The 25,266-nt window shown below is 45.3% G+C and overlaps 1 protein-coding gene across 2 annotated transcripts in view; it reads left to right on the top strand.

The window, feature by feature from the left end:
- BAALC (BAALC binder of MAP3K1 and KLF4) overlaps positions 1-23,661 on the top strand; it is a 98,412-nt gene extending 74,751 nt beyond the window's left edge. Inside the window, exons 3-4 of one of the 2 annotated variants that reach the window (XM_057531673.1) lie at positions 7,808-7,974; positions 21,722-23,661. In XM_057531673.1, coding sequence (XP_057387656.1) covers positions 7,808-7,974; positions 21,722-21,832 — 278 coding nt within the window. In that variant the 3' untranslated portion in view covers positions 21,833-23,661. The remainder of the gene's footprint in view (positions 1-7,807; positions 7,975-21,721) is intronic. The other variant, XM_057531674.1, reaches the window with a different exon arrangement.
- Positions 23,662-25,266: the final 1,605 nt, after the last annotated feature.

Genomic DNA, 25,266 nt, shown 5'->3' with positions numbered 1-25,266 from the left:
CTGGAGAAAAGTTGCTTTGTAGAAGTTGTCCTGCTCAGGGGCAAGGGGGCTGGGCTGTCGTACACACACCTCTCCCTCACCTATCCCACCCACACACTTTTAGACACTTATCGGCCATGGGCTGTACCTGACATAATCAGCCAAGCCTCTGCCCGTGAGGGGGCCTCCTTTGGCCAAGGACAAGCCTTAGGAGAAGAGGGCAGGCCTGAGCTATCAGCCACCAGCATCCACCACAGCTGGGGGATGTGTGCAGGGGTCGGGTAAGTGAACCTTGGCGGGGACACCAATAGCATCTGTCAGAAGGACATCACCTCCTTGTTATCTCTACATGATGAGGTAAAAATTATTTTTCCTTTGTGCGCTTTTATAGTTTGCAGGTTTTCTAATATTGAGTTTATTATTTCTGGAACTAGAAAATACACGTCAAATTAAATCCATGCAGCAAAACCACCTGATTTATTGCAGGCAGAAGTAACAGTAAATGACCCCATATTCCTGACCCCCTGCAGTGAACTCTTGACCACACTGAGCAGATGATCCTGCTCGCTGGCAGTGCCAGTCCCCAAGCCTGGCCCTGTCTCCCTGCTTATGGTCAGAGCTTTCCTGCTTGTGTATCAGCCTCAGTGGGCCAGTCTTTTAGCACTTCACAGGGCCTGATTGTGTGACTCATAAATCAAGAATGTAACTAATATGGCTAATGGAGCGAGATGCCATGAGGAGACGAGGCAGCTGGTGTTGGACCATAAGTAATAATAAGTATAATGTATATGCCAAACACGTTAGAACCTTAATATATATTGTCTTGTTTACACCTTACAACAGCCCATGAAGTAGGAATTGTTCTTCCCATTTAATCAATGAGGAAGTCCCCAGATTGGGGATTAAGAAACCAGAGTTCTTTATTTGCCAAGCAGAAATAGAGACACAGGCGTAGAGAACAAATGTATGGATACCAAGGAGGGAAGGGAGGGTGGGATGAATTGGGAGATGGGGATTGACATATATATACACTACTATGTGTAAAATAGGTAACTAATGAGAACCTACTGTACAGCACAGGGAACTCTACTCAGTGCTCTGTGGTGACCTAAATGGGAAGGAAATCCAAAAAAGAGGGGATATATGTATACGTATAGCTGATTCACTTTGCTGTACAGCAGAAACTAACACAGCATTGTAAAACAACTATACTCCAGTAAAAATTAATATTAAAAAAAAAAGGAAACAGAGTTCTAACTTTTGTTCAGTTACCAATGAAAACTGAAAACACTAGACCAAATGAGTGACTTTCCAGCGGGGTTTCTAGAAGCCCTGAGGCTCAGTAGAGATGCCCAGGGAATAACTGGGCTGCTTAGAGGGAAGGACTGCCTATTTGTACTTCAGCCACGGCAGCTCTGCCTTGATCTCTTTTAAGTGTTGTCAGGACTGGCTTCATGGGTGTGCAACCAGTGCAGCCCCACAGGGCCTGCCGGGCTCAGAAGGGGCCTGTGCTTAGGATTTAATGCTCTGCAGTCGCCGTCTTGAAATTCTTAATAATTTTGTCTTTGAATTTGTGTCTTGTATGTGAAATCCTATGGAACAATGGCACGTGTGCCAGGGGCTTGGAGCTCTAAGTCATGCCTGGTCCCACTTCCTGTTGCCTCTCTGCTTCCCTCGATGTGTTCTCCACTGTCTGCTCTTGGCCCCTGGCGCCCTCAGCCTCCCCTGCCTGCCTTGCCACTTTCCTCCTGGGTCAACTGGGTTACCTTGTGGGGGAAGGGGGAAGGGAGCTGTGTTTCATGTCCTCTAACCCCCTTCGGGGCCTGACCATGGGCAAGGGGAGGACTGGGGTCAGGTTTGCATCTTAAAGTGTCTTAGGGTGGGACAGAATGGGGGTCATCTGGATGCAAGCTGGAAGCACCATGGTGCATTCAGTGGATGGCTCAGTAGGGTCTCTTACCTGCCCTCAACCCAGGTACCAAGTTATGACCCACAGAGAAAATGGTAACATCCACGTGGCCCCTTGCAGTAAACAGTCAAGGCAGTACTGGCCAATGTTGAATCCCACTCAGCAGCCCCAAGGGCAGGAAGCACCTTACACTTAGGTAAGCAAGGTATCTGCCTTGGTCTTGTGCTTTAGAGGCCCCCCTTTCTGCCCACCACCCCCAGGCTCCATCCTTCCATACAAGGCAAGTTATCCAGGGGCCAAGGGATCATACCTACCAAAGCCTCCATCCCTTCTTCAGGACCAGTTGCCTTTTTTCCCCCAGTCCATCACAGACAAATATGTGATCCTATGTGCGTGATTAATACACAGCTCACAGCACTTGTGACTCACCATGTGAGTTTGACAGCACTGGTACTGGTCTTATACCCTCTTGGATCAGACAAGTTCAATCTTGGGTGTTCCAGCAATGTCAGATTGCCATAGATATTTCCAAATGCTTGTGTTCAGTTTTTATACTTATCCCACAGCAGACCAGTAACAACAGTTTGCCTGGACCACAATGAGAAGCTCTATTTTATTTATATCTATCTATCTATCTATCTATCTATCTATCTATCTATCTATCTATCTATCTATGCATGCCATGCTGCATGGCTTGCGGGGTCTTAGTTCCCAGAGCAGGGACTGAACCCGGGCCCACAGCAGTGAAAGCGCTGAGTCTTAACCACTGGACCCCTAGGGAAGTCCCAAAGCTCTGTTTTAGACTCTTCTGTGGGTGCCAGGACCCTGGAATTACCAGCCCAAATCACACCAAACCTGCTTCCAGGGTCTTCATGGGCCTCTTCACCTGATTCATTCTCCGGGTTTGCACTCCCCTAGGCCAAGGGACAGCTGTTTGCAGGAGCAGTGGGGATGGAGATTGAGTATGTGTGCTGGGGTGTCTATACACATGCATTTGAGGCACTGTTGATACAGGATGGTGGGAGGATGGGAAGAGAAGGGGGGCAGGCTTCCAGCTGGTGGAGGAAGAGGGGCACAAAGATTTGGGGCGAGCCCAGCTGAAGGAATCCATTTCTCTGCACATCTGGAACTTAATCACAGTGCATGCCAGTCAGGAAACTTTGGACCAGGCATCTTCTATTGTGACTTACAATGCTTTGAATTCTGATTTCTCTCCCATGGCCATGGTCGAGAGCCTGCACTTTGCAGAGCAGGTGGGTGACATGTGGACGTGTGTGTCCTTTGGATCATTACTCCCGCCGCTGCGCTGGGACTGCAGCCTCATCAGTTCTGCTCCTCCCTACCTTAGTATATCAGACGCACTGTGCCTGCCTCATGGCAAATAATTTCTCAACACTCTGGGAAAGGATTTTGTTTGTTTTCCTTAAGTTTGATTGAAAGCAAACCTAGGCTAACACCCCAAAAGTAAGATAGGCAAATGACTTGACAATTAAAAAACACATACACACAATTAGCCAATAGGCACATAAATAGTATCTCTAGTAAATCAAGAAGTATAAACCAAAGCAATGAGATAATTTATTTTGCCTCTTAAATTGGCAACGATAAGAAGCAAGAAAATGTTCAGTGTTTGTGAGGGTTTGGGGAACATTGCCATTTCATATACTGTTAGCAGAAGGGCAATAGGGTGATTGGAGAAAGACTTGTAGAGATAAATCTGGCCATGAATTGCAAAAGACTTTAAAATGTGTATATCTTTTGAAATCTTGAAGACATTGTTGCATAGTTTCCTTACATCTGTTAGTTGCTGATGAAAAGCCTGATGTCAATCTCATTCTTGATTTTTTTTTCCCTCTTCTGAAACTTTTCTTGTTATCAATGACATTCTGAAATTTCACTAAGATCTGTCTGGGTTGTGTTTTTCTTTTTATTTGTCCTGCCAAGTGCTTGGTAGGCTATTTCATATATATTTTTAAAATTTCATTGAAGTATAGTTGATTTACAATGTTGTGTTAATTTCTGCTGTACAGCAAAATGACTCAATTATACATATATATTCTTTTTCATATTCTTTTCCATTATGGTTGATCACAGGATGTTGAATATAGTTCCCTGTGCTATAGAGTAGGACCTTGTTGTTTATCCATTCTATATATACTAGTTTGCATCTGCTAATCCCAAACTCCCAATCCTTTCTTCCCCCACCTCTCCTCCCCCTTGGCAATCACACGACTGTTCTCTATGTCTGTGAGTCGGTTTCTGTTTCATAGATATGTTCATTTGTGGGGTATTTTAGATTCCACATATAAGTGATATCGTATGATATTTGTCTTTCTCTTTCTGACTTCACTAAGTATGATAATCTCTAGGTCCATCCATGTTGCCATTATTTCATTCTTTTTTATGGCTGAGTGACATCCCACTGTATATATATATGTCACATCTTCTTTATTCATCTGTCGATGGACATTTAGGTTGTTTCCATGTCTTGGCTACTATAAATAGTGCCGCTGTGAACATAAGAGTGCATGTGTCTTTTTGAATTATAGTTTTGTCTGGGTATATGCCCAAGATTGGGATTGCTGGATCACATGGCAACTCTATTTTTAGTTTTTTGAGGAACCGCCATACTATTTTTCATAATGGCCTCACCAATTTACATTCCCTTGGTAGGCTATTTCAATTTGGGCTTTCATGTCTTTCTTCAGTTCTGAGAAATACTTAGTATTATTTCTGTGAGTATTGCTTCTGCTCAGTTTTTTTCTGCTCCTTCTTTCTGGAACTCCTCTTAGATTAAGGTTGTAATTTCTGGATTTCTATTCTGTGTTTCCTAATGTGTTCTTCATACATTCACTTACCCCTTCCAGGAGAATTCCTTGGCTTGCTCTTCCACTTCACCAAATTGCTCTTTAACTGTGTCTATCCTGCTATTCAGCTTCTCTATTGAGTTTTTAAAATTCATTTCAACAGTTAAAACTATTATTTCAGGGACTTCCCTGGTGGCGCAGTGGTTAAGAATCCGCCTGCCGATGCAGGGGACACGGGTTCAATCCCTGGTCCGGGAAGATCCCACATGCCACGGAGCAACTAAGCCCGTGCGCCACAACTACTGAGCCTGTGCTCTAGAGCCCGCGAGCCACAACTGCTGAAGCCTGCGCACCTAGAGCCTGTGTTCTGCAACAAGAGAAGCCACCGCAATGAGAAGCCCGTGCACCACAACAAAGAGTAGCCCCCGCTCCCCGCAACTAGAGAAAGCCCACGCACAGCAACGAAGACCCAACACAGCCAAAAATAAATAAATAAATAAATATTTTAAAAAACGAAATTATTATTCCAAATATTTCTAATTGAACCTTTTTGGTCACTCTTGTCCTCATATTATCTTCCCTTATTTTTCTGAGCAGATTAAATACACTTACTTAAAATTCTGTGCTACATCCTGTATTAATTCCATTTCCTTTGAGGTCTCCATTATAGAGTTTGTTGTCTCTCTTTTTTGGTGTTGACCTTCTCCAACTGTTTGTATATTCTTATTTTTGTACTAATTTCTGTCACTGAAATTTCCTGTTAGAACATCAGCTGCATCTATTTAAGAAGCCAGCTTGGAAGGCAAGGATGGAAACAACTATTGGCTTACTCTACTGGTACTGTTTTCAGAAAGCCAGCCTTCTTGGCACGCCTTTTCTCTTTCTCTCAGGTGTCACTAGCCCCTGAGAGCACTGCCCTTCTCTCTGAGCCAAGGCCCTCTCTGTGCTGTTTCTACTCACTATACTTCTGACACCAAATGTGTGGGGTTTTATCCCCCAAATCAACCAATTCTCCAACTCTCCAGACACCAACTGGGTGTCCTACTACTCAAATCAATTCTGACACTAACTACCTGGGGTTAGCACAGACCCACAGGTTAAGGGCCCAGTCCCCCAAGACTACCTCTCTCCCACTTCAGACACCAGTTGCAAGTCCCAGGCTGCCACCTGGACTTCTGACCAGCTGGCTATAAATCAGGGTTCTCATACCCCCTCCTCAGGTTCAGTAATATGCTAGAATGACTCACAGAACTCAGGAACACTTTACTTATGTATACCAGATTATTGTAAAAGATATTATAAATGATACAAATGAACAGCCAGATAAAGAGGTACCTAGAACTCCAAAAGAGTTCCAAGTGCAGGAGCTTCTGACAAGCTTCTGATGCTGTGGACTTGGCGTGTGCCACCCTCCCAGCACATACGTGCTTTCACCAACCTGGAAGCTCCCCCAGACGTTGTCACTTAGGGATTTTTATGGAGGTTTCATCATGCGGCATCATCAATTACTAACTCAGTCTCCAGCCCCTCTCCCCTCCCCAGAGGTTGGAAGGTGGGGCTGAAAGTTCCAAGCTCCTAATCAAGGTTAGGTCTTCCTGGCAACCAGCCCCCATCTGAAGCTATCTAGGGGGCCACCAGGAGTTGCCTTGTTATAACAAATAGTGCCCTCCCTGTCCTATCACTCATGAAATTCCAAGGAATTTGGGAACTCTGTGTCATGAAGTGCGAGCAAATACCAAATGTTGTAACAAAAGGTGCTGCTGTCACCCCTGTTACTCAGGAAATGGCAAGAGATTTAGGAACTCTATGCCAGGAACTGGGGACAAAGACCAAATATATATTTCTTTTTATATCACAATGTCCTACCCTCACAGACTGCTCCGTCATTGCTGACTGGCCTCAGCTGGTGGAGGAGTAGAATGACTGACCTACCTGGCTGCCCTTGGCCTCCCTGCGGCCATGACAGAGCCTCTCCTGGCTTCTCGTCTCCCACTTGGCACTCGCCCTCATGCTTCCTGGGCCGCCTTTTATCTTTTCAATCAGATACTCGTTATCCATGAATTTCTCTCTGTAGTCCTCCTCTTGCTTTTCTTTTTTTCTTTTTTTTGGCCATGCCACGTGGCTTGTGGGATCTCAGTTCCTTGACCAGACCAGGGGTTGAACCCGTGCCCTTGGCATTGTAAGTGCAGAGAGTTAACCCCTGGACTGCCAGGGAATTCCCTCCTCTTGCTTTTCAATGAGGCTATATTTAAACTTCATTCTATCATTTCTTGGCATTTCATGGAAGGAACACATGCTCAGTCCAATACCTTGAGGTGGAATTATGTAAAAAACGATATATAACCTTCAAACCAGTAACCCACTTCTAGGAATTTATCCTAAGGAAGTAATTAAGAATAAAGCTTTGGGCTTCCCTGGTGGCACAGCGGTTGAGAGTCTGCCTGCTAATGCAGGGGACACGGGTTCGAGCCCTGGTCTGGGAAGATCCCACATGCCACGGAGCAACTAGGCCCGGGAGCCACAACTACTGAGCCTGCGTGTCTGTAGCCTGTGCTCCGCAACAGGAGAGGCCATGATAGTGAGAGGCCCGCGCACCGTGATGAAGAGTGGCCCCCGCTCGCCGCAACTAGAGAAAGCCCTCGCACAGAAACGAAGACCCAACACAGCCATAGATAAATAAATTAAAAAAAAAAAAAAGAATAAAGCTTTAACCCCAAGGAGTTTCATCACAGTAACATTTGATATGAAAAAGTGAAAACAAATATCCAGTTAGAGGGGTTTAGTTAAATAAATGGTGACACGTCCATACAATGACAGAGTAAGTATGTGAAAAATAATATGGCAGGATATTTAAGGGTATGGAAAAATGTCGTTGATGTATTATTAAATAAAAATTTCAGGTTACAAAATTATTTTACAGTCTCATTTTTGTAAAAAAAAAAAAAAATAACCACACATGTTCTTATAGAAAATGGTAGCTCTGCATGGTGGGATTTCTGCTTGACTTTGTTTTCTTCTTTTTGGCTGTCTTTTTTTCCCACACTCTTGGAGATTGTTTTCAGTAACTGCTATGTGCAAGACTCTAGTCGCATCCTCTGCTTCCCTCCCCCAGGTGGGCTGGAAGATGGCGTGCCCTCCAACAGCGTGCCCCGATCGACAGCCCCAAGTGGAATATCCAACCCAGAGAAGAAGATGAGCTGTGGGACCCAGTGCCCAAATCCCCAGGGCCTCAGCTCAGGCCCCCTGACCCAGAAACAGAATGGCTTCCGGACCACAGAGGTAGGTCGCAGCCACAGAACAGACTTGGGACCGGAGGCAGGGGGAGAAGGTTGCTTCAGGGCAGAGCCAAGCTGAGACAGCGCCCAGGGAAGGAGCGGTGACAGCCCACCTTGCCAAAGGAAATTCTCCACCCACCCGTGTGAAAATTGTTGCAAAGAAAATAACAAGGCTCCGCCCCCCACCCCCTGCCTTGAGGGTTGCTGTGTTTCGTTGAATCAGCGGAAATGGGTCCTTGATATTTGCGCTCTAAAGGAAGTGTGTGTTTGTTTAAATACAGCTTTGTTCAAGGACCTCCTTTGCTGTCGCAGCTCTCAGCATCTTGATAGTGAGGTCTGTACTGGCTACGGGAACTAGTCTCAGGCCAGGCAGTCGACCATCTTAGGGGTTGGCAGGGAAGAAGACCAGCGTGGTAGGAGACAAGCCTGGTGTTCTACCTCACCCCCTCCAACCAGGTGGGCGGTGGGAGGGTCTGCAAGAGGGGTTCTTGTTGCAGAATGTGGTGACAGCATCACCCCACACTGTTGCTGTTGGAGATGAGGCAGGGCTACGGAGTCCCTGGACCTAGCTGGCATCCTGTCTGATTCTTTCTTTTCTCTCAGAGCTGTTGTTGGGAAGTCCTCCTCCTGGTGCCCCTGACCGCTCCTTAGCAGACCAGCGCAGCGGTCTGCCACCTCCTCCTCTCCCCACTCCGTTCCTCCCTCTCGCTTCCTCATCTTCCCCATCCCCTCTAGCTCCCACCTTCAAAGTCCACTACTTACCCAATACTCCAAATCCATTTTTCCCCTCTCCCCTGTCAAAACTTACTGGTCCTGTCCCTCAGGCCAGCGCCGTCTGTTTTTCTAAGGATCCAACCGGGTTATCTAATGATGGAATTCTTGCCCACATCAGTGAGTTCCCTTTCTAAGCTTTGGTCAGAAAACCTGTTGCAAATTCAATTAACTAAGTAGCTTTGCAGGAATCACTCAGTCTCCCAGAGTCTCAGGTTCTTTATCCACACAATGGAAATAGTACCAAGATGAGAGAACAGGTGGGCCTGTTCTTTGTGAACTGAGAGGTGCTGTGAGAAAGGCAGTAAGGCACCCAGCACCACAAGCCAATTAAAGGAAACACTGACGATGGCTCTTCAGACATGTAGAAGGTCATGGGTGGGGGGTAGATCCGAAGGCAGCAGTGGCCTTCCTGGTGTCCTGTATTGCCTGCTTTGTCTGTGCATAAGCTGGCCTTCTAGAGGCCCAAGCATCATTGCCATCTCCCAAGGCAGTCTGGGCCCCACAGAACTATGCTCAGAAGCTTGGTCATTGCTCTAGGGCAGGCCTGGACTTTTGTACCCTAACCTCCTCCCCACACTGTGCCCTCACCTTTTGAGCCAAGATGTTCCATGAATGGGAGAAAGCAGCTTTGCCTGGCACATGCTTGCTTTCCAACCTCACTTCCGTCGTCCATCACTTTAAAGTTGTGTTCTGCAATTTACAAAGCGCTTTTAGGTCTACTGGCTCAGTGAATCCTCCCAAGAGCATGTAAAGTAAGCGTCATCCCATTTCAGAGACAAGGAAACTGAGATGCAATTGATTGATGACATGAATAAGTCGTATAAGTGCTAGAGATGGGTGTTGGTAACTTTAAATTGAAACAGGTGACTATTAGAAAAGTGGAGCATAGAGATCTTAAAGTACTTTTTTGTCAAAGAATAATGTATTAGTCAGCTAATGCCACAATAATGCTGCATGACAAAGCAAATCAACATTCAGTGGCTTAAAACAACCATCTTTTTCTCCTCACAATCAGCCACAATTTGAATGGCTAGGCCTGACTTCAGGCTCCAGGCTCCAGGTCTAGCTCAGTCTGTTCTGTGTATTTTATTCTGTGAATCAGGCTAAAAGAGCAGCAGCTCTCCGAGGTATATTATCATGGCTATGGCAGAAACCCAAGAGGGCAAACACATTTCATGTCTCTGCTCACACCATACCATCCAACCTCCTATTGGCCAAACCCAACATCAGTAGGACAAGGAAGTGTACTCTGTCCCCGGTAGAGAGAGAGCAAAGGATTAGGGGGTAATAGTGCAATCTACCACATATAACATATATATAGAAAAATGTACAAGTCTGTCATACGTTCAATGAATTTTAATAAGGTGACGCACCCATGTAACCATCTTCCATATGGAGACAAAGAACAGTATCACTACTCCAAAAATCCCCCGTGTGCCCCTCACCACGGTGACTGGGGTGTGCCAGTCACTATACACACCCCAACAATATAACCGCTCTTCTGACATCTAGCATTATAGACCAGTTTTGTGTATTTTTGACTTTTATAGGTGGCATCATACAGTATTTGCTCTTTCGTGTCCGGCTTCTTTTGTTCAACATTATGCTAGTGAGAATCATCCATGTTGCTGTGAGTTGCAAAAATTTCCTCGTTTTCATTGCTATGTATATTTCATTAAATGAATATACCCCAAGTTAACCCTTCTACTTGAAGGACCTTTGGGTTGTTTCCAGTTTGGGGCTATTGTGAACAATATAGCTGTTAACATTCTTGTACCCTTGGGTGGACATTCACTTCTCTGGGGTATATACCCAGGAGTAGAATTCCTGGCTCATAGGATGGGGATATATTTGACTTTAATAGATACTGACACAGTTTTCCAAAGTGGTTATACCACTTTACATGCTAACCGGCAGCAGATAAGTTCCAGTTATGGACCATAAGAATTTAAGGCCAGTAAGTCGTGCTTAGTCCTGTCTTTCTTAGGCCCGTGAGAGCAGCTTTCTAGGTGCCGCCTGGGGTGCTAAGCACTTCCTTGTATTATCTCACTTGACCCGCACAATGACTCTACAGTGTTGATATTGTTATCTCCAGTTCACAGATAAGAATGGAGACTCAGGCGGCTCAAGAAAGCTCTCCCCACACCACACACGTGTGCACTCTGGGAGCTTGTGTGGTAGTTAAAATGGGGTGGGGTGAAGCCAGCCCGCCCGGGGCTCCAGCCACAGTGAAAACTGTGTCTCAGGGGAGTGAGGACCACACACCTGACCAACACAGCACCAGGGGGCAGATGTCACACACTGATAAGCTGGCCACAAAACAAAATTGTGAAATTCTGTTTTCACGATTCAGTGAACGATGCTGTGTTGTAAGTATTTCCAAAATAAGATCAGGGAGCAGATCGCTTCAGTTTTAAGCATTCAGACAATTGCTAAAATGCATCAGGGGGTATTCCTGTCCTGAGACCTCACCAGCCACCAGGCATCCTGACTTCCTCAAAGGCAAAGGTTTCTACTTAAGGTGTCAGCTTACAAGACAAGTCAACCTCTGATTGAAGCTTCTGTCAGCAGAGCTATCTCGTACCAACACAGATCTCAGCTGCCTAGAATCTGCCTAAGGAAAATAATTTTCTTCCTATTCCGTCCAGGGCCTTTGACATACTGTCTCTTCCTAGCTTGTTTCATACTCCAGGCTAGAGCTTCCTGCGTTTTCTGTGTCTGGCTCAGGCCGTGTCTGGCTCACCTCTTCCGGTCTGCCTTTGCTCCCCCAAAGATGAACTATTAGCACTTCACCGCGTTCCCCTGGACATCATCGGGCCACTGGCTGATGGTTCTTGGGCACTTTTTTAAAAGCTTTCCTTCTCCAGAAGAACCCGTTCATAAAGCATGCATCCTCATGCACGTGTCTACACAGTGTTCCCGTTCAGATTTATAGACCAAGTTTGTCCAGTCCTCACTGGGCCTGGAAAGTTTCCTCATCAGGTCCTATAAGCACTCTTTGGATTCCTTCATCTGATGTTCGTCCACTGAGTGCCATCTGGGTGCCAGGCACTGTTCTGATGCCAAGGATCCAAGAGTGGAACAGGCACACAGGCCCTTTGCTCTGAAGCAGTTGCCAATTTTCTTTCTTTTTTGATGTTCTAGAAAGGCACAGTTTAATAAAATAGAGTCCTTGGTCTCAAGGAGTTCACAGTCTAGTAGAAGAGACAGAGCAGTGAATACACTATTATAACACAGTGTGGTAAGTGCTGTTATACAGGGGGTCACGTGATGCTGAGGGAGCCCCCCAGGAGGGGCACCTCTTGTGTGCTCAGTACAGCGCCTGGCACTTAGCAGGGGAGCAACAAAAGTCTGTCAAGGGACTGAATGAATAAACCCAACCTGGATGTCAGAGAAAGCTTTCTGGGGGAAGAGGAGCCATATCTGAGAGCAGAGGGAACGGGGAGGGCTAGCCAGGTGAAAGTGCTGGACCAGGGTTGGGACGAAGGGGCACGTGATGTAGCAGCAGCATGTGCCTTGAACTCTCCCAGGTTCTGGAACACGTGCCCAGCTCAGGATGTTGTGCATAGTAGGTGCTCAGTGAAACCACGGGGACCCTGTAGGGTCTTCTATTCAGGCCTCTGTTGTGCACCTTCAGGAAGCAGCTGCTACCACTCCCTTGCATTGTGTGCACGGCGCAGTCACAGCCTGCAACGCAGATGCTGCCTTTGGAGTTGAGCAATGTGGTGCTCCTTCCTCGGAATCCAAATGTCTCTGTCTGTCCTTTTTGATGCTGCCTGTCATCTGGTTCCACCGTGCTTCGTCTCCCTGCTTTCTGCAGTCTTCTCAGTACACACCCTTTGCTCCTGCAAAGCCAGCAGCTGCCAATTTTAATGGCGCTGAGCCTGGGGAGGCAGATAATATAGAATAAATGAAGACAGATTTGAAATGGTGCTGCGAAGGAAAGCAAAGGCCCCTGGAAGGGGATAGCAACTACTCGATTGAACATAGATGTGGTCCACAGTTCAGGTCACTTTCCAAAGGGCCACGAGGGGCAGCTGACGTTGCTGAGGCCTGTGAGCAGCTGTGAGCAGCAGCGTTCGGAGCGCTTCTCCGCTCTCTGTCCCGCCAAACAAACCACATCTTCTTCTTTCAATTCCCTCCGGCCCCTGTCTCATGCCCAGTGTTAATAGGTGCTAACTGGCAGAAAGATTGTGGCAAAAGTGATGTCTCACAAATTGGAACTGTCTCAGTGGGGCGCTCTTTCTCTAGTAAACCTTGATTTGCTCCAGTCACTTGGGACCTTTCTGACTGTGCAGCATCTGGTAAATCATCGACTGTCTCCTCCCCCCGCCTTCCCTGAGCTCAACAAACGACGCGAGGGGAAGCTCTGTAGCTGCTTGTTCTCTCCTGCTAATTGATTGCTCAGGAACTCTGGGCTGCCTCCAGACATTTACTCTCCAACGTGAATGTGCCGTTTCTTCAGGCTTAGGACTCTTGTTTTTCTCCTCCAGAGGTATCGCCTCAGGTATTCAGCTAAGGTAGAAAAGTGGATGGTGGATGTAGCTCGGGGCAGACGAAGCTCTGAGTCTGTGGCTGGCCTCCCAGTGAGCCTTCACGTCTTCAGAAGTTGCATCGTTTTTAGTTGCTTTATTATTCTTGGCAAAGTGGCCGGACCTTGCCAAAGAAATGAGCTGATGCCTGGACTGCTTCTCAGCTAAGTAGCCTCCGCCTTCTGCGCTTCCTGCCCACCCCTCCCCCTCACCCCCTCCAGCGTCTGACTGTCAGCAAGGCTTGGTGCGGTCCAGGAAAGGTAGGTGAAGCCTCAGACGCGTGGATGTGACCAAAGAGGGAGGCCTAATCCAGAAAGGAGAATGGGACCAGCCCAGAATTTCTCCTGGATGGTGGTAATACGAGATATGTGAGGAGAGTTTGGAAAGTAAATATGAGTTTCTCCTAGAGAAACAAAAACATGACATTAAAAGGAGAGCGAAAAAAAGAAACCATTGAGGACAACCAGAGAGGGAAACCTGTTAGAAGGACACTTTGATGTATATTCTAGTTTAAGCCTGGAAAAAGGAAGCAATGTAGCAGCATAGGGATATGTGTGTGTGTGTGTGTGTGTGTGTGTGTGTGTGTGTGTGTGGTGATTTCCACAATGCATCTATATATCAGCTGTTACCTTATGTAGACGAAGAATTGCAAAACTCAGTATTCGTCTAAGGGTCTGCAGAAAAACCAATTCGATTAGAAGGCTCTCAGGGCAGAGACCTCCTCCTTCTTTGTATTCTCCCCTTGCCCCCTGAGCCTGCTTCAGGGGTATGCACCTAGTATGTACTCACTGATGGTTGCTTGAATGAGGTCGGCCTAGGACTTCATTAAGATTAGAAAAATTGGGACTTCCCTGGTGGTCCAGTGGTTAAGAATCCACCTGCGGGTTCGATACCTGGCCAGGGAACTAAGATCCCCCATGCGCCAGGGCAACTAAGCCCGCACGCCACAACTACTGAGCTCGCACCTCAACTAGAGTGCCTGAGTGCCACAAACTATTGAGCCCACGCACCCTGGAGCCCGGGCACCACAACTAGAGAGAAGCCCGCGCACCGCAACAAAGAGCCCACGTGTCGCAGTGAAAGATCCTACAGGCCTCAACGAAGATTCCCATGTGCCACAACTAAGACTGGATGCAGCCAAAAAAAAAGATTAGAAAAATTTCCCATGGCTCCACTCCCCACTCACCCCCTTCCCCACCTTTAGTGATTGATGACTGTTCTGTTGGAGCCCAGCTGCTCTTCTAAAGCAGGTTCTACTGCCCTCCTAGTGTTTGATCTATCTGAGGTTTAAGTTGAAAAGCAACAACTCCCTTTGGCATCCGATACCTGATAAATAAAAACCCCTAGACTGAGTTAGCCTGAATTAGTACAAGTGGCTGTGGTCTGCATGGGATTTGCTTGAGGTTTGGGGAGTTCTTGAGGGTTTTGCCTGAGGCATAGTCTGATCCCTGCCTCTGGAGGCTAGCATCCTGGCCCTTGGTGGAGTTGCTAAGATCAAATGTTTCCTGAATGACCTCTCGTTAATGCCAATGAAGCAGCAGCAAATAAATTCATGGAATTTCGGAACAGCTCGAAGTCTGTTATTGTGTGTCTCCCTTTAATGGGACTTGACTGAGAAGAAGAAAAATGTCTTGAGTTGCAGCTGACAAGGCTCAGGCTTTAATCTTTCAGGAAGGCAGAGAGGAAGGAACTAACATTGTCAGAGTGTCTGCTGTGAGCCAGACACGCTATGTAGATGGCCTCCTCTTTAACCCTCACAGCTCTGAGCGGTAAGTAGCATGATTCCCCAGCTGGGAAAACAGGCTCGGGAAGGTTAAGTATTTGGCCAGCGTGGCAAAGGGAGTAGTGACTTGGCTGTGCTGGAGTTCAAACCCAGGTCTGTCTGCCTCTAAACCTCATGATCTTCCTTCTCATTTCCTGAAGCATAATGGTGGAGAATTTAGTGTGAGCACTGGCAGTTGTGGGAGGCTGGGTGTGAGGCCCACAGCCCACGTCCAGCCTCCCACCATCTTTAGTTCAACTCACCACCTCTGTTGACATTGGCCTCAAGCAAATTGCTTTAGCCTGAGTGACTTCAGTTGCCTCCTCGGGAAAAGTGAACACAGCTACATTCCTGGCCGTGCCTCAGGGATGGTGCAAGGAACAATCAATCACGAGTATGATTGAAATCCTAGGAAAGTTCTAGAATGTTTAGGCAGGGCAATGCAGACAGGTTCTGTTCCCCAGGATTTTTTTCTCTTTCTTTCTGAAGATGTATCTTCACACACATGTTCTTCATCAAATTACTTGTCAGAGGTCTATTATGTGATGAGCACCAAGTTAGATGCTGAGGACGCTGTGGTGAACACAACAGACTGGGTCCCTCCCTCTTTGAAGTTTTAATCTGATGAAGACGTAGAAATAAGCAAGTAAACAAGCAAATAAATATATAATCCAAAGTCTGGTTAAAGGCCAAGAAGAAAGTACAGAATACCGGGAGAGAGAATAAGGCGGCCCCATACTGTGTCTGCTTAGAAAATCCCTGCAACGCTCCCTAGGAAATGACTGGCTGTGATTACTTATGGGGAAAACACAGCGTGGCCAGAGCATGGGAACAAGTGTTACTTCTCACTGTGCTTTTCTCTACTCTTTGAATTTCTTTTACCATAATTATGTATCATTTCTATAATTAAAAAATACTAGTTATGCAGAAAATTGGTGTCTGATAAATCATGAACTCGGTAAGCCTTTTTTCTTCGTTGTCTACAAGGAACTGTGGAAAGGTTGGTGCAGCCCGTGTTAGGTATATTTGTGCAGTCAAATTAAAGCAGAGAACATCGTTCTTTCCATTTGGGAGAAAATGAGAAAAGGTGAGCTGACTTAGCTGCCCTCTTGGGTCCAGGCCTCCTTCCACGAGAATGAGCTGGGTCGTTGACTTCTAAACCCCAAGAGAAACACATCCATCTGCCAGGAACTTATCACAGTCAATCTGGTGACCTTTGAGAAATGGCGGCCAATAAATGACTTTTAATTAAAGAGGGAGTATCAAGAGGACTAAAATCTATGATTCTAAACCTGCAGAAGTTAAAATGAGGCAAGGGGAGAATAGAAAAGCTGTAAAACCAGGTGAGAAACAAGAGTGTGGCCCATTAACAAAAATCAATGGTGATAAAACTCACAAAACAAGAATTTTAGAAGTGAAATTAGCAGACAGCTGCAAAAGGAGAAGGTACTAAATAGGTTTCTCTCAGCATTGAGTTGGGAAGTATAAGATTTTTTTTTAAGACAGTAATTGCAATAGGGACACATTTTCTTTTCCTGTCATTGAATAAAGAGGGTTGGCTGCTAAATTAAAAGGTTTGGCTGGCTAAAAACCATATCAGAGGGGAAAATATCTATGTCATACAAAATGTCATAGTCCCAGAGGTACAAATGGTGTAATTGTTCCGTGTATCTATATAGCTCTTTTCTCAGAGGAGGGCAAAGCAACTTCTTTCTTGGAACTTCTAGAGAAACTATCTAGCATTGTGGTTCCCTTTCTCATTCATCTTTGTCCCTCTCATTTGGGCTTCAAATCTGAGGTTTCCAAGTTGTGACTAGATTTCAGCAACTACCAACCTCCTAGATAATCGCACTGCTATAACAAGGGTGGGTGCCTCTCTGAGGTCTCGGACTCGGAAGTTTCTCTTTTATAAAACACCTTCAAGTCAATGCATTGTTGTTCTGGTTGTTTAATTTGCCAAATTAAATACAGTGTAATTATTTGAAAGTGGATTTGTTTATGGCTTGGAACCTTCTGTGCCCATCATTAGAATACAGAACTCCAGTTTGTTCTTTATCCAAAGGTGGATCTTGTAGAGTTATTATTATTATTGGTATTTAGAAGTAGTCGTAGCAATAGTCATGGTTTCAGTAGAACAAGAAAGTTTTTTGATTTAAATTTGGTATGTTTGACTGACATTATTTTGCAAATAGAATTAATGTCAAAAGCTATTATATAATTGGGGCAACTAACTGTCCTGGTTTGCAGGGGCCTGAGGCGGTTCCTGGAATGTGGGACTTTATGTTTGAAAACGGGACAGCATTGGGCAAGCCAGGAGAAGTTGATCACCCTATTAACGCTAAGTGACATGCTTAATTCTCTCCCCCGCAAAAACAAACAAACAAAAAACCCCACTAAGAAGTAGGCATTATCCCCGCTTTTGGATGAGGGAACTGAGATTCAGAGGTTAAAGCAATGCCTCATGCAGCTAACTAATGGCAAAGCCTTGTGCCAAATCCAGGTCTGCCTGGCCCCGAAGCTTGTCCTCTGAACATCTCCATTGTCAGGCTTTTGCTACACAGATTTAAGAGATTGCCCCACTCTACTTGAGATGCAAACCATACATATTCTGTGGCTGTTCTGGGAATGACTATTTTGTAGCCTTTGATTCTTAAACAGGCTGAAAAATTAAGAGTCATCCAACTATTGAATGTTTGCTTGAATTTTTAAGCTTATGAAGACAGACTGAAACATAGAGCAGAGCACTTTCTGTGTAGAATCTTTAACAACTTTTTGTGAAATCTTGCCAATAACTCTAAAGAAAAGCAGTTATGCAGTTCAGAAAGTTTACATTTCCATTCTGGAAAGCTCTCTCACTGCCCACCGGTTTGAGGGGAATGCTGTCCTCAACTTGGCTCATTTCAAATAAGGCCTCTGTGTCTCTATTCCACGTCCCAGTCCTCAGAGCTTTTATGCATTAACACCTGAAATGGAAATCAGATGGAATTAGCCTCATAATTGCCACTGTTTTCTTTCGGAAACAAAATTGGTTGTGGGACTTTATGAGTTCTCTGCTTTTAGGGGAAAATAAACCCATAAAAGTCACTGCTAGGCCCTAGTGCCAGTTCAGGCTTGGAGGAGCTGAGCGTTAATAAGTCCTTAGATAGCATTGACTTCTGATTGTTAAAGCAGGGCTGTATTAAGAAATGCATGGTGTTTATTCATTCATTCATCCATTTATTCAACCAAAGTTAAATAGAAGGCCTCGATTCACTTTGTTATAAAGCAGAAACTAACACACCATTGTAAAGCAATTATACTCCAATAAAGATGTTTTTAAAAAAAAAAAAAAAAGTAGCCAGAAAAGCAAGATCTTTTACCCTAAAAGAAACAATAATTAGAATGATGGCTGAATTCTCACACGCAACTTTGGGAGCCAGTAGACAGTGAAAAGAGGTCTGCAAGATGGTAAAAAGAAGTAACCGTCAACTTAGAATTCTAGAATTCTATACCAGAAAAAATGTATTTCAATAAAGAAAGTAAAATGAAGACATTTTCAGACCAACAAAACCTACTACCTACAGCACACACCTACTAAAGGAAATTTTAAACACTGTTCTTCAGGCAAAAAGAAAGTGATCCCAGATAGAACCTCAGAAATATAGCAAGGAATGAAGAACAAAAAAAGCAGTAAATATATGGGTACTAAATAAACACTGGATAAAATAACAATTTTTTTAAAAAATGGAGGGCCTCTTAGGTCTCAGACTGCTAGGCACTGGGAACTTGAAGAGGAAAACAATGAAATCCTATCTCATGAAATCAATGGATAAGGCTAAAGTTGCATATAGTCAAAATGATCCTTAAACATCCCTCAAATTACCCATAGAGTATTATCTTAGGTCAGGGTCCCTGAAAGCAGAGCCTGAGATGAGGATTCTTGTGCAAGTAAGTGAGTGAAAGCATAGTCTCAGGTGAAAGAAACCCTTAAGGTAGTGGGAAACACGGTAGGGCAGAGGACCGAGTTCAGCAAATATGTGAGCTCAACTGAACAGCTGTAGTGTAGCCTCAGCCTGATCCCAAAGGGAACTCCAGAGCATGAATGGCATCATAGATTTATACCCTCTTGAGGCAAAAGGACCAGCTTTTATATTCCCAATAATCAGGCATTGGCTTTAGGCTGTCTCTAGAAATTAGGGTATAACCTCTTTGGTATTTCTGGATGAGGTGGCTCTGATCAGATGAGGACAAGTCTCCAAAGAAGGGTGCAGCTCTGAGTGATTGATTAGCAGCCAAAACTCAAAGCAGCTGAGGGATGGATGCACCAGCCAAGTAAACGGAATCTGAAAGGGGCATCACCAGCGGCTACTACACAGGATATATGTGCCCTGTTAGAAACCTGCATATCAGTTGTTAATAAATACAATAGAGCAATTTATTTTTCTCCAGTGGTGTGATAGACCACCATTTCTTGGGATGCACTACAGATGAAGTATTGGTACGTGGCTTATGTGCAGGGACCATGTTGTATGAAAAATCTGCATCTATCAACACTAGACTCACATCCAGAATGGGGAGATGCTCACGCCGTGGGAGATGCTCCCACAGATCTGAGACTGACTGTTTTCCAGGAAGCTGACTCTGAGATGTCATTATAAGAGATGTTCTTTGGGAAGTGCCCTGTTGTATGAAAAATCTGTATCTATCAACACTAGACTCACATCCAGAATGGGGAGATGCTCACACCGTGGGAGATGCTCCCACAGATCTGAGACTGACTGTTTTCCGGGAAGCTGACTCTGAGATGTCATTATATGAGATGTTCTTTGGGAAGTGCCCTGTCAGCACTGTGGGAGGGAGGGCCGGAAGCAGGAGCGGGCAGAGGGAGAAGTGGAGCCAGAACGCAGGCCCGCCCACAGCCTCGGCTGACCCCACCCCATGGGAAGCTCTGAAGCTAAATGGCAGGTCAGAGCTGGCCTGCTTTGGGTCAAATGGCCAGGCGTTTATACCCCTGCATTGGGCCACCTAGGAAGGGGAGGCCCTGGGTGAGGGGTCTCTCTGCAGCTGAGGCCGCCCTGAAGGGACAGCTGGAGGCTATTTGCCTGCTGCACTCCCTGCAGCTGGGCAGAGGGCCTTCCTGGAGTGGGGTTGGGGGCACACATCTCTGTCCATCCCCGATGGAGACAACTCGTGAGGCCAGTCTCAGGCTCACTCCGAGCACATATCACTGAATGGAACGGGCACAGAATGACCCCCCACTGGTCCAGCTGTCTTCCCTTGAGGGGGAATGGGAGGATTGTGCACATATGCTTGAAGAACCTGCAATTTAGTCAATACTTTAGTATTTAATATAGATTCTGGACTTCCCTCACTTATCTTCACTTATAAGCGGATAATCTACAGATTTAGAGAACAAACTAGCGGTTACCAGTGGGGAGAGGTAAGGAGGGAGGGGCAATATAAGGTTGGGGGAAAAAAGGGTTATTATGGGATTACATGAAATCATGTGTGTGAAACTTCTGAAAATTGTAAGGCACTATGGAATTTAAAGAATCTTTCATTCAATAAAAAAATTGAAAAAAAGAAATGGATAATATATCCTACTTTTTACTTATTATACTTATCAAGTCTTTTTTACCCCTCATTTTTAGTTAATGACAGGCATTGTGCTAAGTACCTTACATTCATTACCTTAGGTAATCCTTATAATAACATTATGCGTTAGGTACTATTATTATTCTCCATCTTACGGATGAGGAAACTCATCTAAGGGTTAGAGAGGTTAGAAAAAACTTGCCCACAGTGAAATTATATAGTCAGTGTCCAAACCAAAGTCTGTCTGACTCCAAAGCTCAAACCCGTAGCTGTTCTACCAAAGCCAGCTGTGAAACCTCTCACATTGCCCTTTTTTTTAAATAGATTTTTATTAATTTAAGCAATTAAGTAATTGCTTCACAATACTGTGTTAGTTTCTGTTGCACAACAAAGCAAATCAGCCATATGTATACACATGTCCCCATATCCCCTCCCTCTTGAGCCTCCCTCCCATCCTCCCTCTCCCACCCCTCTAGGTCATCGCAAAGCACCGAGCTGATCTCCCTGTGCTATGTTGCTGCTTCCCACTAGCTATCTATTTTACATTCCATAGTGTATATATGTCGATGCTACTCTCACTTTGCCCCAGCTTCGCCTTCCCACCCCATGTCCTCAAGTCCATTTTCTATGTCTACCACTTTATTCCTGATAAAGAAGATGTGGCACATATATACAATGGAATATTACTCAGCCATAAAAAGAAACGAAATTGAGTTATTTGTAGTGAGGTGGATGAACCTAGAGTCTGTCATACAGAGTGAAGTATGTCAGAAAGAGAAAAATACCGTATGCTGACTCATATATATGGAATCACATTGCCCTTTGATGGACCTTCGCCAATTCACTCATTCATTCATTCAACGGTGCTTTACCGAGCATTTCTATGCCAAGCTCTGCACTAGGTTGGTATTAAAGATTCAACAGAGCAGCCTATGAAAAGGAGTATATTTGTATGTGTCCTTGTGGGTCGTTCTTCATGCATCTGTGTGTGTGTGTGTGTGTGTGTGTGTGTGTGTGTGTGTAAAACGACTTCAAGAGATTAATACAAACGTCAGGACCTTTGGATATTTCCTAGTAACTCAATTCACTGTGTTTAAACTTTTTAACAGGCTAAAAGAGACGCTAAGCGGACATCTGGAAAGGAAGTCACTATTAACGTCGCGGACAGCATCCGACAGGTGGACAGAAGTCGAAGAATCACAAAGAACTGCGTCAACTAGCAGAGTGTTCAACCAGTTGAAGGGCAGAGGGACTTCTTTGGTGCCCTTCACATCCTGGACCCCATCGCGGAACCTTGAAGACGTGGGTGGCCCTTGCTGTGTGGGAACGCTGCTGAGTGCCTTGGGAGACTGTCTTAGCCTGTTGGGACGTTCTCAGCCTCCTATTTATCACATAAATGTATTGGCAGAGTACTCCCATAGGGTAATAAACTGCAAATGTATGTTCAGTTTGCCTCTTGCAACTGCTGCAGTGTGGTCTGATGGAAAAGTGGCGAGCAAAAGCACGGGCCAGTTTAGGAAATGGAAAAGTAGAAGGGGTAGGTTCCTGGCTGAAAGAGTCACAGTCGGTTCTGAGCTCTCCTGGCCATGGTTGTGCGCACTGTTTCAGGCAAGCTTATTCTTTCATTCTTCCTTTTTGAAATACCACCATCTCAAAGCTTACCGTGTTCACTTAAAAGCTGGCTTTCACCCAACTCTAAACCCACATGTATGAGGAATCAAGAAACAGGAAAACTCTCTGTTATTCTTGTTTCCTTAGCTCAGGATGAGACAGATTCAGATCCAATTTTACACAAACTAACCCCACCAACACCCATGGTGTATCCCAGGGAGGGCCTCTGTGATACAGTCACACCCATTTCTCTCCCATCTGCCTTCAGCATCCCCCCGGGCCAGGGTCCACGTCAGCTTCTGAACCATAATATCACAGTAGTGGTCACCTCGGAGCCCTCAAGGCTCAGCAGGCATTGCATTTTTCCAGCTTTCCACTTCCCTTTGCTTGTGTTCTTGTGTTTTTTCTCTCCAATAAGGCCATTTGCAGTTGTTAATCAAAGACCAGGCTCACAAGAGGGAGAAAATCTGGAACATGTTGGCTTCCCTTTGCCTCTCTGCACAGCCCAGGACTGTATCATTTGGTATCTGCAAAGGAATCGCTTTAAAAAGTCAGTACCTAGTTGGTGTGCATTCACATGGACATTAGATCCACATGCACTGTGTTAGAAATCTGTAGCTGAGGCAGTAAACAAAACAAAATCGGTAGGAATAAAATTTTCTAGCATTTCTTTAAACATGTTAAGGTGGAAGTATTTTCCTCCGAAGTAATGTAGCATGATTTTTAAAGGACTGTTAACATGCCTGGAATTGGGAAAGGTAGGACTAAAGTTGTAGCGAATGATACCAATAAACTCCATGTTTAGCAGAAATAGGTAGTCTGATGGTGTGTGTTTATCTATCATAGTCCGGAGAAGGTTAAAAATTCAGATACTTGGCCTCTTTACCTGCCAACTCTGTTATTCCTCAAACACAAGTGGGCAATGTCCGTTCCTTCCTTCCTTCCTTCCTTCCTTCCTTCCTTCCTTCCTTCCATGGATTGTATATTTATTCAGTAAACATTAAATGCCAACCCTGTGTCAGGCACCGTGCAGATGCTGAGAGATTTGGAGTCTGGCCAGTCATGGTTGTATATCCTGAATTTGACAGTGAACTTAATAACTAGGGGCCTGGCTTAGACGCTGGGGTATAGTGTATGGTGTGAATTGCTCTGCAGTGTAATCTTAATTTTATAGCCAGGATAGGTTTCTGTCCTAAACTCCAGATCTGGGCATTCTCCTAACCACTGTCCAAGCCTTTACTATGCACAAAACTACACTTTCCCAAACCTTTGTCATTTTGTGATTCTTTGAGAAAGGGCTTTTAGGAAACTTCATGTTCCGAAACTTTTAAATATAATAATAAAGCAAAACCTGTGACTTCCACGACCCCTCTGGTATGATTCAGCAGGAGCCACCCACTGCCAGAGTTTGGCATTGATCCTGCAAGTTCAAGGGCTTGCTGTCCCAGGGCACATGCACTGTGTTTTTGTGCAGAGTGTTTCTTCACCGGCTAAGCCAGTCACCAGCTAAGCCTCGTTCCTCTTTGCAACCTTGTTTTTGCATCACTTAACTGCGGCACTGTTGTTTGGAATTTATCAACTTGAGAGGGTGTCTCTGTCTTATATAGAAACAGTTTCTCACTTCTGGAGGAGAGGAGAATGAAGGGCATATATGATCTTCCCCTCTCCAGAACAATCTGGATTTCACCAAGACCAGAAGTTAAACCATGTTACTGGAAATTCATCTGGCAACTTTTTCATGTGTGTATGATACAGGAACTGATTCTTACCATCCTATTAGCATAACACTTTATATTGCAAAGTTTGTGTCAGTAAAGTCATCAATTTCAAACACATGGACAGTTACAGAGAATCTTTACTGGAACCTTAAATTTGTGTGTAGAGCTGGTTAGATTTTTTGTTTCTTTTAAACAAAGGGCTTTTATGTTAAGTGATACCTGTGAATCCTCCAAAAAGCCTTGTGAAATAGGTAAGGGGAACACAATTAGCCCCATTTACAGTTTAAAAAGTATTTATGGTCCACTCATCCAGTAAGTGGAGGAGCAGGGATTCAAGTGAGGGAAGTTTGCTGACACATCCAGGGCTTTTTCTACTGTATAATATGAGGCCTTTCCCAGCAGGAAGGTCTAGCGTGGCTGGGAGATTCATTTGGAGGGGAACTGCCATGGAGCTGAGATTAAGCTGGGCACAAATCTAAGAGGGTGACAGCAGTGACAAGAGAGGGCCGGTGAGCTCCTGGGGCATTTGGGTCTGGCCAGGCTCCCTTCTCCCTCCAGAGAGGGTGACCCTGACCTAGTGTGAGAGGCGTCTTCGGTGAAGGTCAGAAAGAGGAGAGACTTTAGGATTCAGAGGAGATTGAAATTGCCCCCCTCAGAAGAGCTGCTAAGACCTAAAGGAGATGGAAGCCAGGGCAGCCACTTCTGGCAACACCCGAGTGCTCTCTGGGTGCCCAGGTGAAGGGCTGTACCTCCTCATCCTTTCCCGGCTGTCACCCCCCACCCCCAGTGCTCCCACCCAACCCCCACCTCCCAGGCCACCTGAACACACTGCTGCTTCCATGCCCTGTCTAAGACCTGCTGTTTACGACCCTCACCAGCCCTGCTCACTGGCTGCCACACATGCCACAGAAATGTATCCCATCCTTATTTGCTCCCCTAAGTAGGGTTCACAAAACTGTCAGCTCTGCTGATCCAGATGGCAGGCGTGCTTTGTTTGGCTGTTATGGTGTTGAAGCTTGATAATGTCACAGAAAAAGTCAGCTCTGGCAGAGATGCCCAGTTTAGAACTCCAGTATCCATTCTCCTCTTCTTCCTTATCTGGGCACATGCCCATTTAGAATAAAGATTATACTTTCTAGCTCCCTTTAAAGTTAGGAGTAGCTACATTATTAAGTTCTGGCCAATGAAATGAGTGACGCTTGGAAGATTCCAGGAAGTCTCCTTATAAAAGAATGATCAGGCCCTTTCTTCCCCTTTTTCCCTCCTGCTTCCTGGAATGAGGAGGTAATGGCTGGAGTCACAGCAGTCCCCAGGATCATGAGGTA

Source organism: Balaenoptera acutorostrata, chromosome 17 (assembly GCF_949987535.1).
Source record: "Balaenoptera acutorostrata chromosome 17, mBalAcu1.1, whole genome shotgun sequence".
Lineage (NCBI taxonomy): Eukaryota > Metazoa > Chordata > Mammalia > Artiodactyla > Balaenopteridae > Balaenoptera > Balaenoptera acutorostrata.
The sequence above is the reverse complement of the archived record's forward strand: the minus strand, read 5'-3'. Positions and strand labels throughout refer to the sequence as shown.